Here is a 20544-nt window from a genome sequence, read left to right on the forward strand (position 1 = left end):
TATTCCTCACAGCGCTGCAAGACGGTGTAAGCAAGTAATGTTCTGAATAAACTTGTGTTTTGGTTTTCTCGAGCTGATGGGGGCGTTCACAGGATTGCGCGGATTACCTCAGCCATTTGCGTTTGAATAGCATGCGCTCTCCGTGGGCGGAGTCACATTACATTTGAATTAGCTCTAATTAGGTCGACTGGAATCGCTCTCTTTTAATACAGATTTCACAAGATGAGAATATTTGTTTTTTATATAAATTACTTCATTTAAAAGAAGAGATTTCAAGCTTCATAAAGACATATATCACTTGTATGTGTGAGAAGTATTCACTGAGTTATGGTTCATTTTCGGACGCGTTTCAGAATGGACTACACGGACAGAGAGAAGGCAGAACTCGCTTCGTGTTTATTTTTCTTTATTTGTCGAAAAGCACAACACTATGTTTTTATTGTGAGTATACATAAAAATAATACACATTTAACAGAATCGATTGATGTATGGAACTCCTATGGAAAATCAAAGTCAACAGAGTATTCATGAGTTTCTTTTACACTGATAAAAAAAAAGCGAGCTGGTATCGCCGGCGATACCGTCGACCTCAGGGGGTTAAAGACTTCATTTGTCCATTATTTATTTCTAAAGAAACACGAAAATGTATAAAAGGCTCCATTACCTTGTATCTTACATTATGGCCCCGTAGAAGCAGTTTTTGTAAAAATAGGCTAACGATTGTGTCATAACCACGCGACTCTCTGTCGCACAGTAGAGAGATTACCGTATGGACAGGAGGAGAAGCTTGCGCGCAATCGGGGGGACGTGGAGGCAAAATTACAAAATAATTAATCAGAATACTTAGCAAAAGTTGCTCCTGCTCCTATCTCATGGACACCTCCTACTCACACTCTCCGTCTCTGCAAGTTTCGGAAGGTAATGATTCAGATTTCTCTTGGCACAGCTACTAGAAGACAGACGGGTTGCTCACGTCACATCTACGTCGTCAAGCTCAGTTTGAGTCTGAGCAGTACGGTCAGCCATCAGGAAGTGAGAGCTTCTAATTGACTTCACTTTTCTCCGTTGAATCCAATGGGGTCGCTGTGTCCATTTCTTTTACTGTCTATGGTTCTGCACCGCGACTCGACATGGCACCTATTTGGAGCATGAGATGATGCACCTCCATTTTTCCTGCATCTGTTTTGAAAGCCTCATCACATACTTGGATACATCTATGTCATTAAGCAACCCATGCAGATAGGTTGGTTATGTCTGGACACAAATCTTCTTTGATCACTTGCAATTAACAGTGTGGACAGCCTGCCTGAACATAACCATAGAAACAAACAAAGCCACGTATCCACACAAAACATGAGCCAATGAGAGCTCTCACACAAAACAAGACAACATGAAAGCAAAGACATGAAAGCAGTGGCAGATGATAGACACAAACCGCAAGCTACATAAAACACGACAACTCAAGAACGCCTGGCCAATAAACACATTGACCAGGCACTCTAAAAAACACACAAGACCAGAGCGCATGGCAAGTGAATGAACACTCAACCTGTGCGCTCACAAACAGAGACAAATCATGGAGCATGAATGTCCAAACCCTGAAACCAAACTAGACAGAAGGAGTGTCAGGGCTCTGTCACCAGACCAAGAATAAACCAGATCGATGTGACAGAACCCTAACAAATATGACAGGATCAAGTATTACAGACAGCTAACCTAATGGGATAATCTATGTGAACATTTTTCAAGAAAAAAGACAATTGGTGAAAATGCTTCATCTTAGGGACTTTAAATAGATTTTTATAATAAACAACATTATCCTGATGTAGTCACAAGTCAACACCTTGCTTGTGGAGGGGAAAAAAATTACAATATAAAAATGTATATTATAATTGAATGCACAAGTTATGATTTGAAAAGTCTGGTAGTTTCCTGAAAAATGTGGAGAAAATGACTGGGAAACGGCGGCTTGCGTGACAATTAAGGATGCAGCACATGATGCTTTGAAGTTTGCAAGCTTATGCCCAAGGCATCAAACAACCTTCATCCACTATTTTTATATTAATGCAGATTTACCAAGGAGGAATCAGTTACTTGGGAAGAAGGAAGTAGACTTAGATATTTCATTCTTCATGATATATCTGAGTCACATTGTTCTGAAAGATAGACTGACAACATTAAAACATATTGACTCATCATATAGTGGTCTAATGTGTCATTTCTTTTTTTTAGATTTGAGAGGTCATGTGTGGATAAACAATTGTATTTCTATGTCTGTTTCTCTGAATTCTTTTTGTCGACTGACACGTCTCTTTTGACCACTAGAACGTTTTTTTGTCCGACCCATGACTCTCATCTCACTCTCGCTCCTCATGCAATCCTCCTGTAAGAGCTCTTCTCATTTCTGTCACATAACACCTGAGAACATCGCTCTGGCACACTGTATGAATGAACAAAACCATTCAAATCTCACCTAAATTACTCGAGAATGGGGATGTTTGTTTACATGTGTAGTGAATCTGATCTAATACATGATTACAATGCCGGTTCCAGGGGGTTTAAACCTATAAAACGAATTAATTTATATTAAGAATATTGCAGTTGCCATTATCTTAACTAATAACTGCCAAAAGATGAAATATAAAATCAATTTTATTTTAAGGTGTCATAGTTGCATACTATAGTAATAACAGTAAATGATGCATAATAACAAGTAACTGACCCAAACCAAATCCAAACCATAACCTTATAGTAAGTACATGTAGTTAATTAATATTACGCAGTGCTTATTTGTGTAATTACACAGTACCAACATCACCCTTAAATGAAGTGTAAGCAAAATAACTAATGATAGCATTTCTACGAGGAGCCGAGTTTGTGCAAAGCCGTCAGACAGAGGCAGATTTCTGCAGTGGTGCTCTGTCTCACTTCTCTTCCTCACAACAATAAAACACTGATTATATTCCCTTCACATTCCTCAGCCCAACTCAGCACACAAAACAATATCAAAGGTAAACACAATTATAAAACAACACGCACTGTTCTCTATATTTCTCCAACGCACTGAAAATGCGCTGAGCACTCCAAGTAATAGAACGACCTTTATCTCATTTTCACAATCGCTCTTATGTCTTATGACAGGTGGTCTTCTTAACAATAAAATGACAATACTGTATGGTAAAATTACATTTGAGTAGTGATGTAGTACTCGAGTCCGGTCTCGGACTCGAGTCCGGTCTCGAGACCGATTTCTGCTTTCTCGGACTCGACTCGGACTTGTTCTTACAAAGACTCGGTCTTGACTCGGACTCGACCCTTCAAAGACTCGGTCTTGACTCAGACTCGGCATAGGCGGTCTCGTCCCATCACTAGTCCACTAGAATACATACCACTAGAAAATTTTAATTGACTGTTTGCAAAGACCCGCCTCCCTTAGTTACTGTCGCTATGTCCGACAAGCTACACCGTTCTCACGCCACACCGGCATGTTCTCACGCAGTGAAAAATACATCGCGGAGCAGAGAGGAGACTGACAACACGCTGACAGACAGGACAGACCAGGTTACTTTTCGGTTACTTTTGATATTAAACATATTAAACAAAGTCTCGCCTTTCAAATTTGGTCATTTTTTAAAAGAAATGTAAACAATAAATACCGTTTTGTGGCTCTTAAATGTGTAGTGACAGATCGCTGTAGAGCATCAGTTAAAGCTGCTCATGAACCGATCATCTCTTCCTTCTAGTTAATTTATAGCCTCAAATAAACATGAACAAACATAAGAAGCAATGTTGTTTTAACCACGGAAAGGCGTCAGTACACTCCGTGTTTCAAGTTCAAATCCTCCCATGTTAACCAACGGACTCGGTCTCGACTCGGACTCGACCCTTCAAAGACTCGGTCTTGACTCGGACTCGACTGAATTTGAAAACCAACGGACTCGGTCTCGACTCGGACTCGACCCTTCAAAGACTCGGTCATGACTCGGACTCGGCATAGGCGGTCTCGTCCCCATCACTACATTTGAGGGTCTTCAATCATAGATCATATTTCAGAATGACTAGAATTCCACGCATGCTAAGTAAATTCCAGTTTAAACTGCCCTTATTATGCTACTTTAAATGCTCTTAATTTTGTCTCCTATAATAGATTTACATGCATCCAAGGTCAAAAACACTCATTTTCTCATCACCTCTTTTCTCACAGTGTCTGAAACTGTTCGATAAAGATTCAGTCTCTCTAAACTACTCTGTTCCGAGAGCCTACTCTGCTCTGATTGGTCAGATGACCCAGTCTGTTGTGATTGGTCTACTCTGCTCTGATTGGTCAGATGGCCCAGTCTGTTGTGATTGGTCTACTCTGCTCTGATTGGTCAGATGGCCCAGTCTGTTGTGATTGGTCTACTCTGCTCTGATTGGTCAGATGACCCAGTCTGTTGTTATTGGTCTACTCTGCTCTGATTGGTCAGATGACCCAGTCTGTTGTGATTGGTCTACTCTGCTCTGATTGGTCAGATGACCCAGTCTGTTGTGATTGGTCTACTCTGCTCTGACTGGTCAGATGACCCAGTCTGTTGTGATTGGTCTATTCTGCTCTGATTGGTCAGATGACCCAGTCTGTTGTGATTGGTCTACTCTGCTCTGATTGGTCAGATGACCCAGTCTGTTGTGATTGGTCTACTCTGCTCTGACTGGTCAGATGACCCAGTCTGTTGTGATTGGTCTATTCTGCTCTGATTGGTCAGATGACCCAGTCTGTTGTGATTGGTCTACTCTGCTCTGATTGGTCAGATGACCCAGTCTGTTGTGATTGGTCTACTCTGCTCTGATTGGTCAGATGGCCCAGTCTGTTGTGATTGGTCTACTCTGCTCTGATTGGTCAGATGACACAGTCTGTTCTAATTGGTCTACTCTGCTCTGATTGGTCAGATGACTCAGTCTGTTGTGATTGGTCTCTCTGCTCTGATTAGTCAGATGGCCCAGTCTGTCGTGATTGGTTGACCGCTTACATTGTGTCAGAAACCAGACTGCCCTTTACCATATCTGAATTTCAGCTCCAGATCTTCCTCAGGACTTGTACATACAGTGATTGAACAGTAACAATGGTGTCGGTTTTACCATATCAATTAGAACCCGAGTCCTCATCCTTTTGATGTGCTGAAAAGTGGATTTGTTTTCGAAGCGCATAAAACAGTGTTTTCTCAACATGTGTACAACACAAACCAAACTCTTCCAGGCCTCAGCTACAACTACAGTGTTTGAGTGTTCGTTCTTTCTTTTGAGAGACAATAACTCCATTTGTTGAGCACTTTGATCTTTAAAACTTTCCAGACCATTTGCATTAACAAACAGCAATATTACACACTACATGAAAGGTATTACATGAAAGAGGATGGGGCACTTTAAAAGACTGGAAAACACTGCTCTATACATTAAGCTGAGATGCATCATCTTGCATACAGTGCAACAAGCAGGGTGTTGAAGCCATCGATTGTACTTTGTATCTGCGAGTAAGAAGGCTTATGACAGGAAGAGTTGGATAATCCACAAGGCCTATACTAATCCTAACACAATACCAGTACTAGAGCATGTGGTCTAAGAATGGGCTGCTGTAGCATTTCCTTACACTTGAGAATTTAGACTGACACTCTTAACAATCACCATTACAAGACACCATTAACAAGAGCTTGAAGGTATACCTCTACCTCTACATAAACAAACACAACTAGCAACAGCTAAGAAACTGTTAAAATCATAACAGTCAGACATATGCATACTCCAGAGTGGGAAGTGTGTAAACAGCAGGTTTATGACAAGAAGAGATGTAAAACTCACGGCTGGATCGGCAGGGGTCGCTGTGTGTGCTGTCATTTGATTGGTTGCTGGACACAGAAGACACGCTAGCACTGCGGACGAAGCCAAAGGCGGCCAGTCGAGCAGGAGGAAGATGGGAGAAGCCGGGAGGACGCAGTCCAGATTGACCCGGTTTGGGGAGCATAAATTTGGGGGACACACCCAATGCTAGTCTTTTCTGATCCACTGTAAAGCAGTTGACAAACATTAGTTCCTCTAGATTTGTTCCTTCAAACAAATATCACTAGTTCATTAATATATAACTTGGCTCGGTATCCCCGTCTACAATCTATAATAGTAAAAATGAAAACAATCTTGACCTAATTTGTTTAAATCATGATTTCAACGCGATGAAATAAATACCAGTGAAGGAGGAAAGATTGTATACAAATGCCACTAGTCCTCACAATTTCTTACACAAAAGACTTGGAATATACATTTTTGATAATTTTTTTGACTTTCTGGCACTTGACAGTGTGAATCTTTGCAGCAGCTTGGCCATTCTGCAAAACATCTTTTTTTGAGTTGCACAGAGAAAATATAAAAATTAAATACAAGTAAGTAAATGATGGCAGACTTGGTAAAATATATAGGTAAATGCATAAATGTAATTTAGAGAGGTATAGGCTTTCTAATGCTTTAGAAAACACCTCTAAAGATCCCCATGTTTACTGAGAATTAATAAAAGACCTGTTGTTATGGATTGATGAATGAAGTTTGTATGGGAACAGCTCAACAATAACATAACCAATAAAAAGAACAGTTTTTAAGCGTGACGAAATTTTTATTTGACAAATCCGATGATTTTAGTAATCCTTTTTACTTTCAGAATGGCTGATTTATTAATTTCCTTGATTTCCAGGACATTGTTTTATATTCAACTGACTGGCAAAAATCCAGTTCCTTGATTTACTTTCAGTAGACTAAGGAGAAGATTCCGTTTAAAAGAGCCAACTACTGTATAAAAGTGAGATAGTTAAATTCTGAAAGGTTTTCTCAAAGTCACAGTTTTCAATCTCCTAAAAAATATTTGAAGATATAACAAAAATAAGTGTATGACAAGGTATCTCAGCAGTCCTTGCTGTCATGAATTTTACATTTCAAAGAGAAATGATAACGCCTATAAAAATCAATGACTGCACTTCACAACCTCAGCTGATGGAATTTCTGTGTGTGGGCATTGTGATAAGAAAAAAGTCAGATTCTGTGTACTGGCAGCATAGAACTGTGAAGTTAGTCATTTATATTCCTGTCTAGCTTTATGATCTATATTTTAAGCAAATGTCTAATACAAAACAATACTGTTTAATTAAACATATCACATTCTGAACAACGTCAACTGACAACTAGGGACATGACTTTGAGGGTTTTAGTGCCTACTGACCTATGGGTTCTTGGTGACTACTTGAGGCATGAACAGCTGGGGCGGTATAACTGAGGGGTGATGCCGATCTTTGACCTGGTAATACAGTCCTGTTCTTAGTAGCAGGCTGTCTGGTGACGGCTCCAAGACCAAGCTGAGGCCTTAAGGCTCTGGGAAAGCGGAAAGCGGAAGCAGCGGCATCATGGGTATTTAGCTGAACCGCTCTACCAACCTGGAACAGTAAGAAGTATATTTTGATGTCTTTGTTATCACAAACTTAATGAAGCAGTTGAGAGTATCAATTTATTATGCTTACTGCTCATGCTTTCACAAGCACAACGCATTTATCTAGAGCAGGGGTGCCCAATCCTGCTCCTGCCGATCGACTGTCCTGCACAGTTCATCTCCAACCCTAATCAAACACACCTGCCTTTAATTTTCAAGTGATCCTGAAGACCTTAATTGGTCGCTTCAGGTGTGTTTGATTAGGGTTGGAGATGAACTGTGCAGGACAGTCGATCAGCAGGAGCAGGATTGGGCACCCCGATCTAGAGTTTAGTAATGCTGTGTTAGATCAGACTCAGTCCAAACCGATTTTTGTGCATATCCGATTGGAATCCAATAATATTTAGCAAGTGTGAACAGCAAAAAAATGTTGTTGCATAAACAAGGTTTTGTTGTTGCAAAGTGCCAGTCGAGCAGAAAATTACAATATAATGGAGACATGTTGAGATTTGATACTGGCTGAGACGACAGCACGGAATAAAGCCACACATACCAGCCTCCTATGTTTCTGCCGCTGCCTCAGAAGACGTAATAGTCCAGTGCGGCAGCTACACATTGCCATGTTGTAAATAAGACAACATTTGCATTGCCTACTAACGCAACGCCATTGCAATAGAAACCAAAGTAGATATTCCGGAAAACGAGGGAGCGGCACGGGACACACAAATCAGATCCGAACAGTTGCGATACTCTGTGTGGACAGTCAATAATTTAGATCAGATTCCAATCAGATACAGAAATAATCAGATTTGGACTGACAGTGTGAACCATAGAAGTCCCACCTCATGCAAGTATTGATCTGGCAGCTCTCCATGGAAACTCTCCGATTTGCCCACCAGTTTATGGGGGACAGTGTGGCTAGGTGGCCTGATCCCAGACGGCATCAGTCCTGGAGGGGAGTAGTACCCTGACCTCTGTACCTCCTGGCGATACTTGTCATAAACGATATTAGAGGAGCTGAGCACTGGCGAACCTCTGAACCCCTCGGATTTGGGCTCTTTTGAGGTTGGTGAGCTACTGTATGGTGTAAGTCTCGGCGGTAGTGTCGATACTTCATAGGGACCTTCAGACATTGGTTTCGCTTGAGGGCTCTTGCGGACATAGGTTATGATTTTTGGCCGAACTATTTTGGGCTTCAGAGGTGGAGAAGAATTATTAGACTCAGACTCTGCTCTAGTGGGTTGTTGAGGAACGACCGGTTTTTGGAGACTGCAACTACTACTGAGAAGGCTTTTACTTGGTTGCCTCAAACCAGTATTTGCCCTCTGTAAGGCTTCACTCCGCTCCTGACTCGCTTCTCTTGTGCTAGTATATTTGGCTGGTGACGAAGGTGGCTGTTTCCGAGGTGAACAGGTGGTTTTAGGGGATGGAGGAGTCTTAGAGTGAGATGGGCTGCCCCAAGGTTTTCGCCTTTCCAAACTCGATGAACTAGATCTTCGGGTCTTTTCAAAAGATGGTTGCTTCTTGTACGGTTGGGGTTCAGAGCAATCAAAGTGGACAGGTGCAACCTTTGAGGTTAGTTTCGAGGTTTTAAGAGAAATTTCAGGAGATTCCTCATTCTGGGTTTTGAGTTTATTCTTTATATCACCAGTGGAATCATGAGAGGACCTTCTGTTTTGTGAAGTAGACTGAATATTGTCTGAGACAAGAGGTTGGCAAGATTTCTTCTCAGTCAATACTGTTTTCAAATTTAGAGCCTTTTCGTCTTTTGCATGGTACCCCTTTACATGACATCCAGATTCTCTGAGATCGTCCTGATTGGCACTTCCTGATTCATTATGGACCTTTGTGATCCTTGCAATGCTACATTCACTCGTGCCATTTGTCAGTTGCCCTGAGCTCTCAGATTTTACAAAGTCTGTAGCTAGTTGGTTTTCTTGTGCTTCTAAATGAGGTTCTTCAGGCAAGGCGGTAGAGTTAAGATTAAGATTGACACTGCCGATGTGCGTTGTACTTTTTCCTGCTTGATGATGCATGCCCTCAGTATGTAGGGAGCTCCGGGTTTTATCTGAAATTGTCAAACAGTACTGTGAGGCAAGGGAAAGGTCCTCAGAGAGAGTTCGGTATGGCTCTGAGGGAGCATGCCACGAATCAGAGCTGTGGGTTCGACCGGCGTTATCCAGAGCACTAGCAAGACTTCCTCCAAGACTAGACATTGTGGAGAGGCAAGAAACAAAAACATCATTTTCAGAGCTAAAGTCAGTCCTGGCTATGATGGTCACCATTTCTTTGCTAGAGGACTGAGGACAAACAGTAGACTCTTGCTCTTTTAAAGTAAACTGGGAAAACCTTTTGTTATCCTTCAGAGATTTTGCTTCGGTCTTTGTCATCTCGGTGGATAGAACCCCTTTCATGTAACCTTTAGGAACATTGTTCTTTTCCTCATCCTCTATTTCCTGACTTTCCAGCATCTCAAACTCAGCCAGCTCCGGGTCATCACACGGGGAATCTGTGGCCTTAATAGTCATCTTCACCTGTTTCTCATTGTGAGATATCACAGAGGACAAGGCATCAATTGGCTCCAGAGTTGTTTCTCCATCTCCCTTTTGGATTTCATTAGCATTGGCATCTCCATCCAGCGAATCCTCAGCATCCCTGTTGTTGTTGTTGTTCCTGATTTCCTTACAGCCATCTTCGCTGCTGGTCCCGAAGGGTCTGTTGTGTTCATCATTCACACTCATGTTTCCTGAAGGCTCATGTGTTCTCAAGCTTTCAAGTAGAGTCTTGCTGATCCTCCCTTGAGGTCTGGAGCTCTCTCCGCTTTTAAACTTAAAGCTAAAGTAAGTATTGGCATCTTTCACACTGTTGTTTGAGATACTAGTTTTGAGTAGATGACATCAGGGCTTGTCTTCAACCTGTCAAGGGGGATAAATAACAGATTTATAAATGTCTTGACATAAAACTTGCAACAGAACTACAAATAAGAAATAATCAAAACAATTCTGTATGCTGATGTTCAATATCACTTGTTTAATTTCCCTACCAGTGTTTTTTTTTTTTTTTTTTTTTAAGTTGGCAGCCACTGGCATCATTTTTGATTATTTTCACAAAATTTTCATGGCCTCCAGAATATTTTGTTGTATGAATATCTGAAGAAAGAACAGTACGGAAGAGGATTAGGGCCAAGCAATAATAAAAAAATAAAACCATCTCGAGATTAAAGTCATTATAATGCGAGATTACACTTGTTAAATTTCGAGAAAAAAAAACTCGACATACAATCTTGAGAATAAACTCATTAAATTTCGAGAATAAAGTCGTTGTGTTTCGAGAAAAAACTCGTTAAATTTCGAGAAAAAAAGTCAAAGTAATCGTGAGAATAAACTCAATAGATTTCGAGAATAAAGTCGTTATGTTTCGAGAAAAAAAGTCGAAATGAAATGTAGAGAATAACGCATTCGATCAGTGTTCATTGCATAGCCTACTGATATCAAACTCATCGAGGTTTTGTGGTTTCCCAGGATACCATAAGACGCATTATTAATCGTTGTTGTTGGTTGTGTACGCCTCCATCCACAGAATGTAACGACTGTAACCATCTATACAGCCATTAATGGCAATGCCGTATGGTTTTAATTTATCATAGCTGTCCATATGCCAGAGTGCATTTGGGCCAGCGCAAGTGTACTGGCGTCTTCTCAAGCGTCTCCTTCGTCGAAATTCCACACCTTGAGGATCAACAAGTTTAATAATGCGTCTTATGGTATCCTGGGAAACCACGAAACCTCGATGAATTTCATGTTGGACAAAAGCGAGTACATTGCGCAAATTGGACTGATTTTTTCTTCTAAAAAGACCTAGACCTAAGAATGTTCAACTCTTTGTTACTGAAAGAAAGTCTAAAATATAGCTTGACTAAGTGATCCAACTCTGCCATGTCCTCTATCAGTAGGCTATGCAATGAACACTGATCGAATGCGTTATTCTCTACATTTATTCTCGTGAGTTTATTCTCACGATTATTTCGACTTTTTTTCTCTAAATTTAACGGTTTTTTTCTCCAAACACAACGACTTTATTCTCGAAATGTAATGAGTTTATTCTCAAGATTGTATTTCGACTTTTTTCTCGAAATTTAACGAGTTTTTTCTCGAAACACAACGACTTTATTCTCAATATTTAATGAGTTTTATTTTTTTATTGCTTGGCCCTAATCCTCTTCCGTAGAACAGAGCCTCTGCTTTTAAACACAAAAACTGTTTTATTCTGCTTAATGCAATGCATGTGGGTAAGTTTCATAAAAAAAAGCAAAATTTTGAGCAAAAAGTTGAGAATATAGCATTTTTGTCAAAGACTACATCCGGATCGGATTCAGAACAATGATAAAAACATAGATGGAGTAGGTCGAGTGCATCAACACACCTAATGCTTGCACAGTCCTATACCTCATCCTGGGTCGACATTTTATTCAGTAACATTAGGCAATTTTGATTTATATTGCTGTTTAATGTTGATTATCACGTTATTTTACATATGCATGCATGCTTACATATGCTATCGCTTGTTTCTGCTTCTTCACCCGTGTTTTGATCAGGAGATACTCTTTCAGAATGTGTTTCACCGGAAAGCCGGAAATTTCCGTCAATGGCGAGGAAGCGTTGTCTCATAAATTACGGAAATTTCCGTCAATGGTGGGAAAACAGTTAAAGCCATAAACAGATTTATTAGTAGTATGTTAAGAATTATGACCCACAAAGCCTCTCTTTGTGCAGAAACGCTTTATGTTTCCAATAAAATGAAATACTACTATAATTATGGTCAATTTATAATCTGCACAATCTGCACATTCGAAAATTGTTGTGGTGTACTTTAATTCATTGTCAATGTACACTTGCATTTTATTGCTTTTTTTTGCATTGTGTTTTAAAAATGACCTAAACAAACACAATTCTCAACAGTCTATTATTTTTCAGAGATGAAGGCTAAAAACGTTTGCTCCAAAACATTGTTCCTTTGTCAGTTCCTAGGTAAAAACATGATCAAACACTGGCATCTTCTCAGATCAGCTGACAATGTAAAGGATCAGCGCTGTATTAAAAGAACAAAGCGCACTACATATTGTTTTATTAAAAGGATTTGTAAGGTGAAAAGACTCCCTAGCAAAACACAACACCTAATGCTTCAGTCAAATGGGATTAAGTGTAATATTTTATCCAGACCATGAAATTCTTTCATACAGAATGATGAACATGCTGATAATTCTGCACGCATTGAGAAAACACGCTCACGCTCAGTTCTCCCTAGCAACAAGAACAGAACTTCAACCGTAGGAGGTCATTCCCTGAGGTAACGGCAAACAAATGTTCTCAACGGGAACAGGAAAACAGTAACTGATTTTGTAAAGGATAAATAATAGATGAAAGCATCGAAATTAGCTAATGATGTATCTTAATAGATGCAATGCTGAAGGAAGACTACGGCCAATTACCATTATACTATCATAAATTGTAAATTTGACACTACTACAAATTATATTTATAAATGTATTACCCAAACATTAATCTCAGTGAATGCTGCTTTTATAAAGAAATAACAGAAAACAATCTGTCACCTAAACCTATCATAAAGACAGTTTGCTTGGTTTGGTGCTGCCAAACCTACAGTAATATAAGAGAATAAAACATAACAAAATATATTTTGTGCATTTCTCTTTCTTGGCATGGTCCACTTTCTTGACCCACTTTGTGCATCTGCACTCAATCATTACGGTTTACTTACTGTCATAATGATGTCTTATCATCTTTCTGTTCTTTAAAAAATAACTGCAGATGAATAAATAACAGATGAAATGGTAGCTTTCCACATAATGGTATATTTCATAGTGACAATTTCCAGGACTAAAGCCCTATACAAACCCTTATGGCTTCTGTGCTGTTTTTAAATGAATTTTCTGTTGTTGTTTTTAAGGAAAGTGTCCCTTTCAGTCCTTTTTGACTCTCAGTTTGACCTATTACTTTCATTTAATAAGCAAACCTAATTAATGCAACATTATAAATGTTTCTGTCAGTAAAGTAAGGGACCTCCATTCCCCAATGAGCAACTGTTTAGTGACATGCTCATGCTAAATGTTCCAGAATATTTTAAACAGTGACTGTCGAGCTGTCAGAGACAATGACTAAGTGTTACACACTGATTGTCTCTGCATGAGGGTTTGTCAGTCGCATGTGACGAGTCACATCATCGTCAGGTCTGCAGGTCAAAGTAACGCAGCAGTGTATGACAGCGTGAAGAGATTTAGAATATGTATCAAGAGAAACCCTGCAACCTATCACCACAACCATTTAGAGTCAGGAGCTCAATTATTTACAAGAGGAAGGCAGACAGAAATAGAGAATGGAAACAACTAGTGTCGGGGAAGCTACTTTGAAAATGCCACATTTATCTGGTGCACAGAAACCGAGAATCTCCCAATTAGGCTGACGGCATTAAACTGAACTGAACCCCTCTACCTCCCCCAGCTCCACCTGCTTAGATATGCAACAGGATTTATGCATGTCTATTCATCCAGCAGCTGCATATATTACATGCTCACAGCGGCATGTCTATGTATTTATTAGCAGTAGCAAGTCCATATCAGCAATAACCAACAGCAGAGAGCAGATCTAGTCCACCAAGACCAAATGCATTAACACTGCCATATTCAATAACATGCTAATAGTATTCCGAGAGTTGTCGTGATTAACATATTATTATACTGATTTGTAAATACAACCTAAATGCTGCACAGAATCACTTAATTACTTAAACCAAACAATTTAAAAATATTTAACACCCAATGCCCAACTCCACACACCCACATCTAAACACTCTTTCATACCAAAACACACACACACACACACACCAAACCTTCTACTTGACCTACTTTCACAGAAAGGTCTCAGAAGTCCTCAAGTTAAAATGTTCAAAGACCTCACAGCCCAACACTAGCGAGAAATTTGAGCTTTTAAGTACAGATTGATATGAGTTTTGGATATAAACTGTATTTATTATAGAGAGTAGAGAGTGTAGAGTTTTGATGCACAATATATTCTCTTTTTTAAAGCATTTTAAATCTACGACCAAAATCAAGGAATACATCCTATTGAATGATTAATGAAAACTTTTATGCTGACACCTACTGGCATGGATGAAGCAGGGTTATTATCGTTAACTAAAACCACAAAATAAAATAAAAACATTTTTTAATATAAAATAAAATAAACAATACCTGAAATAAAATATATTGTCAATTTGACAATGCAATTTGGCATGGCACCATTTCTCATTATTTAAATTTAAGTACTAAAATAACTAACACTAAATAAAACTAAAACTTAAAAAATATAAAAACTATATAGCCTAGACATAAAAAACGAATAAAACCGGCAAAAACACAACAAAATGACTAAAGCTTTAACCAAAATTGTAATGAAAAAATATTATAAAAAAGAAATCCAATTCAAAATATTAACAAAAACTATAATATTATTTCAATGACACAACGTTGTGAGATGGAATGGCTTAAATACTCGAACCAGAAGCCATTTTATATATTTTTACTCAGAAAGTTGCCAAAAAGGTCTAGATCCATATAAAAGTGCGATAGGCAATTCAGTGAATAAATGAAATTATACTGCATATTAGACTGTAATTAGACATATGTACATAACATGCCTAATATGGCATGCTAAATAAAGGCTCTCAGAAGGGATATTTCACCCAAAAATTAAAACTTTTTTTATTTTTCTCCATACTATGGTAGTCAATGAGGTCAACTGCCCGGTTATATTCTTCAAAATATTTTCTTTTGTGTTCAGCACAAGAAATTCATACAGGTTTGGAACAACTTGAGGGTGAGTAAATGACAGAATGGGGTGAACTATCCCTTTAAGTATAATAACAGCATCTGGAGCCTTGAGATTCTCAACCATTTTCAGTCAAACTAAAGCTTTGTGGTTTCTGTGTCATATATTAGTGCATTATGAGAGGGAATGAAGCACCAGTAAGATGACCTGAAAAAGTGGTGTTAAAGGGAGACTCTCATGATGACTGGTGGAAGAGGTTTCCTCCTGGCTGATAGATGTGGAGCTGACAGAGAACAGATGAGAGAACACAGCGATGGCTTTGTTTCCACTATGTTCAAGTGAGCATGCATGATGAATTCCTGCTCAGCCCTTCTCTGTGGCGGATTGTGATTTATTACTGCAAACCAATCTCACTACTGTAGAACAAAAAAAAGAGGCCACACAGAATGCGTTAATGCATTTTTAACTGTAAGTGTAACCAGATTGATGTATTTGAACATGCCGTTGTGTCTTGCTATCTCGCAGCTTAAGCGCCGCACTTGTACAGGTGGATGATCGACTCCATCTATGTATTGATCATCTATGTTATGAATCTGATATGGACTGTTTTTGACAAAAAATCGATTTTCTCAGCTTTTAATTCAAAATGTTGCTTTTTTATGAGACTTATCCACATTTAAGTGTTAAATAAAAGAAGAATGCAAAAATCTAGAATATTGTTTTCTGTTTTTGATACATTGATTGTTCAGATATTAATACAACAACATATTCTGGGGGCCATGACATTTTTGTGAAAATTATCAAACACACTGGCAACTTTTTTTTTTTAAATGCTGGTGGAGAAAGAGTTAAAAACAGCTCAAGTCTGTCAAAAGATCCAGCAAACAGCTAAATAAATGTAATATGTGATGTTAACGAATGTCATCAAATCCGAATATGAATGCGCTGAAGTGCAAGAGTTCATTTTTTACGCTTTTCCACACATTCACACAAAGCAGTGATGTCAGCAAAATGCTAAAACTGTAGATGGAACTTAGTATTGTGTGTGTGCAATTACTCGTGTAAATGAGCTTTTAATGACTAATCTATTTAAATAATAGGGAAAATTGACATTTATTGTAGATGTTCTCTTCAGACCAGTAATGTTTGACAGAGGCATACAGACAGATATAAGAAACAAATGAATCTTCCTGAGAGTTCAGGCACACACCACACACACACACACACACACACACACACACACACACACACACACACAATCCCACACGCAGTTTCTGCAGCACGAGCCCTGCAGTGATTCTGCCAGAAACACACACACGCTCTTCTCATGATACACTGATGCCTCAGTATTTCAACATAATGCACTGATCACCATCAGCGACGTCAACTAAAACTTTAAACATTTATATGATTTTTAAAATAATTTCACTACATCAGCTACTGTAAATAAGTTCTAAATGTTTTTAAATGTTTCTATCTATCTGTCTGTCTGTCTATCTATCTATCTATCTATCTATCTATCTATCTATCTATCTATCTATCTATCTATCTATCTATCTATCTATCTATCTGGCTATCTATCTATCTATCTGTCTATCTATCTCTCTATCTATCTATCTATCTATCTGGCTATCTATCTATCTATCTGTCTATCTATCTCTCTATCTATCTATCTGGCTATCTATCTATCTATCTATCTATCTATCTATCTATCTATCTATCTATCTATCTATCTATCTATCTATCTATCTATCATCAATCTATCTATCTGGCTATCTATCTATCTATCTGTCTATCTATCTCTCTATCTATCTATCTGGCTATCTATCTATCTATCTATCTATCTATCTATCTATCTATCTATCTATCTATCTATCTATCATCAATCTATCTATCTGGCTATCTATCTATCTATCTGTCTATCTATCTCTCTATCTATCTATCTGTATATCTGGCTATCTATCTCTCTATCTATCTATCTATATGTCTATCTATCTATCTATCTATCTATCTATCTATCTGTCTATCTATCTGTCAGTCTGTATCTGTGCAATTAATCTTCACAATGCAGTGAAAACAAGCGAATTAAACATAAATCTGCTAATAATCCTGTTATTTAGACTCAAGTGAACGAAGTGAAGAGAGAGAGAGATAGAGAGAGAGAGAGAGAGAGAGAGAGAGAGAGAGAGAGAGAGAGAGAGAGAGAGAGATGGTTGACATACGGTAAGGGCAGACAGTTCTCCTCTTGACTGATGCAGTTTCTGTCGCAGACATGAAGTATAAATAAAACACTCACAGAATGTCCCTCAAGGCGTCAGCATCAAACCCACGAGCAACGGTCATGTCTTTGTTACTTCCACCTCCTTGTTTTCTCCTCTTTCATGACACAGTAACACGTTCAGAGCTATCGACAGCAATGCGGCCGGCAGCGGGACGTTTCAGAGGCAGATTGATGTCACAGTCATTAAGATGCATGAAATTCCCCTCCTTTCCCATGAAGCATTCAGAGCATATCCACTGCACCTGTTCACTAACCAACCAGCTAACCTGGATTAGAGAAACACGCTACATCTGTCTGTCTTTGTGTGTGTGCGTCTTTTGCAGACCCTTTTCTCCAGCATCTCTGAATGGAAGCAGTGATTTCCACTCTCAGATCTGAACTAATTAAATATTAACATCCAAATGAAACCAGAGGAAACGCCTCCTTTCCCTTTCAAGAGCAAACCTCTCATCAGCTTTGTGTGAGGGGGGTTATTTCATAGAAATGTTTCCACCAAAATAAAAGGCAGAAAGTGTGCCCTGTGTTCACTCCTCCTGTGTTATGATGCAGACTGAGGAAGTGTTTTACTTGGTGCTGTGTTAAGCAAACGTGATCTGCTGACAGAATGAGAATAGCTGACTCAGGACTGATAAAAAAAGTTAGCGTTCTTCAATGGCGCGCACTTAACAGCTTATGCACATGATGCAGGGAAACGTAATGGAGAGTTTGTATTTTTGGCACAATCACTGCATCTTTAATAAATTCATGCTTATCGTCTTAAATAAATAAAGATGAATTTTAAGCATGTCCATCAATTTTCCTCAATATAATACTTTCTAAAAAAATGCATCAGCTAAAAGAAACGGAAAACGTTAAAAAAAGAAAAGAAAAAAAAAAGAGTCAATTTCATAGTGCATGGAACAAAACAGGAAATAAAATCATTGAAATAACCATTATGGAATATATATATATATAACAATATTCATTTGTATTAATAGTATTAATGTATTTACACTACTTAAATAATGTTAATAAATTGATTATCATTAAGTTGATTGTAGTTAATAAATTGATTAACACACACAAACATTACACACACACGCATATATATATATATATATATATATATATATATATATATATATATTTAGGGCTGTCAAAAGATTAATCGCGATTAATCGCATCCAAAATAAAAGTTTGTGTTTACATAATATATGTGTGTGTACTGTGTATAATTATTTTGTATATATAAATACACACACATGCATGTTGTATATATTTAAGAAAAATGTTGATTTTTGTATAATTTATATATATAAAAATTATATTTATATATAAATTATATATAAATATATACAGTATATGTATGCAAATATTTCTATTTATATATACAAAATAATTATACACAGTACACACATATATTATGCAAACACAAACTTTTATTTTGGATGCGATGAATCACGATTAATCTTTTGACAGCCCTAATATATATATATATATATATATATATATATATATATATATATATATATATACACATATATATATATTGTTATTATTATTATAATAAACTAACAACTACACAATCATACAAACATATTATCAATATTATATAGATAATATAGGCTATAAATAATAAACATGACAATATCAATTAATAATGTAATAGTTATTATTCATATTACAATAAAAATACTTTATAGTAACAATATTATATTCTATAAAGCAAATTAATAGCACTATTTTAATATAACTGAATATGTATATAAATATTGCATTTATTTAATATTATGTTGCCTAACTAGTATATTAATGTACAGCAATATTTAAATATAATTGTATATTTATATAAATATTGTATTTAATATTATGTAACTAGTAGCTTATTAAGAATGAATCAGATTATAACTAATATAAACACACAATCACGAAAAATAATGATCATAATAACAGACTCAACATCATATATAAATATGCATTCACAAATAGTGAATTAAAGCATTCGCTCATTCATTCATTCATTCATTCATTCAGTGTCTGCGTGCTCAAATAAAATACACTGCCAGATTCGGCCGCAGGATGAACAGCGTGTGATATAAGCACACACTGCAGATACACACGACAGCAGGTGGATGTGATGCTCTCAGTGAGCGCCATCATATTATCCACAAACACACACACACACACACAGTCTTACCTGCAGATCTTCAGACGCAGAGGACGAGTGTTTGACTCCGCGCAGCATCGTCAGGATCAGGACCAGGACCAGGATCCGCCTCGATCAGGCTGAGAGGCGGTGAAACGATACGATGATGATCACAGGAATGAACGGTGAGAAATGAAGTGTCGAACTATGGCTGTGTGCCAAAACCTACCGAGTTTCCTACCTAGACAACATTTTAGGGCAACATTATGTTGATTTTGTCACGTTGTTGCACCAATTCAGCGACATTTTTGGAGAAAATGCTAGGCGCATGTAGGGTGTCCACACAAATCTGCTGTCTCGGAAGGCGCTTGTGATGACTAAAACGCTGTCTAGGTAGGAACACAAGGTTTTAAGACACAACCTAGGCTATTTGTCAAATGTGCATCGAGCGCCACTCACAGGCAGGCACGCGCACTAAACATGTCTTGCAGCATCAAGTTGTACAGAATTTTAATTCGTTTAAATCTTTTTTTTTTTGTTTTCTGGTGATAAAACAATATAATATTATATAACATATAATATAGTCTACATTAAATACAGATTTGCTGGAAAATATTGCCCTACTTTAGGCATATTCAAATTTTAAATATACGGTAATCTGTTTCTCAAGCGCGCGCTGCGACCTTTCGATTTCGACTAGGCTACGTCGAAAATTTACATCGAATTATTATTTTTTTTAAATTAAACTTCAAACAAACAAAGTTAATGTACAGTCAGAAATATAATGGGGGGAGGGGAGGTAGTGGCTAATCATTACGTAAATTAAAGGACTTACATATAGACAGTTTTAATAGCT

At 37.8% G+C, this 20544-nt stretch overlaps 1 protein-coding gene across 1 annotated transcript in view; it reads right to left on the minus strand.

Moving 5' to 3' along the window:
* The window catches only part of mtus2b (microtubule associated tumor suppressor candidate 2b), a 50810-nt gene extending 30993 nt beyond the window's left edge, over positions 1 to 19817 (minus strand). The window contains exons 1-4 of the mRNA XM_079885510.1: positions 19740 to 19817; positions 8281 to 10353; positions 7235 to 7445; positions 5833 to 6036 (exon numbers count right to left, since the gene is read on the minus strand). Coding sequence (XP_079741636.1) covers positions 5833 to 6036; positions 7235 to 7445; positions 8281 to 10179 — 2314 coding nt within the window. The 5' untranslated portion in view covers positions 10180 to 10353; positions 19740 to 19817. The remainder of the gene's footprint in view (positions 1 to 5832; positions 6037 to 7234; positions 7446 to 8280; positions 10354 to 19739) is intronic.
* Between the last annotated feature and the right edge of the window lie 727 nt (positions 19818 to 20544).

The sequence above is a fragment of the Squalius cephalus genome (genome assembly GCF_949319135.1).
Source record: "Squalius cephalus genome assembly, chromosome: 11".
In the NCBI taxonomy this organism is placed as follows: Eukaryota; Metazoa; Chordata; class Actinopteri; order Cypriniformes; family Leuciscidae; genus Squalius; species Squalius cephalus.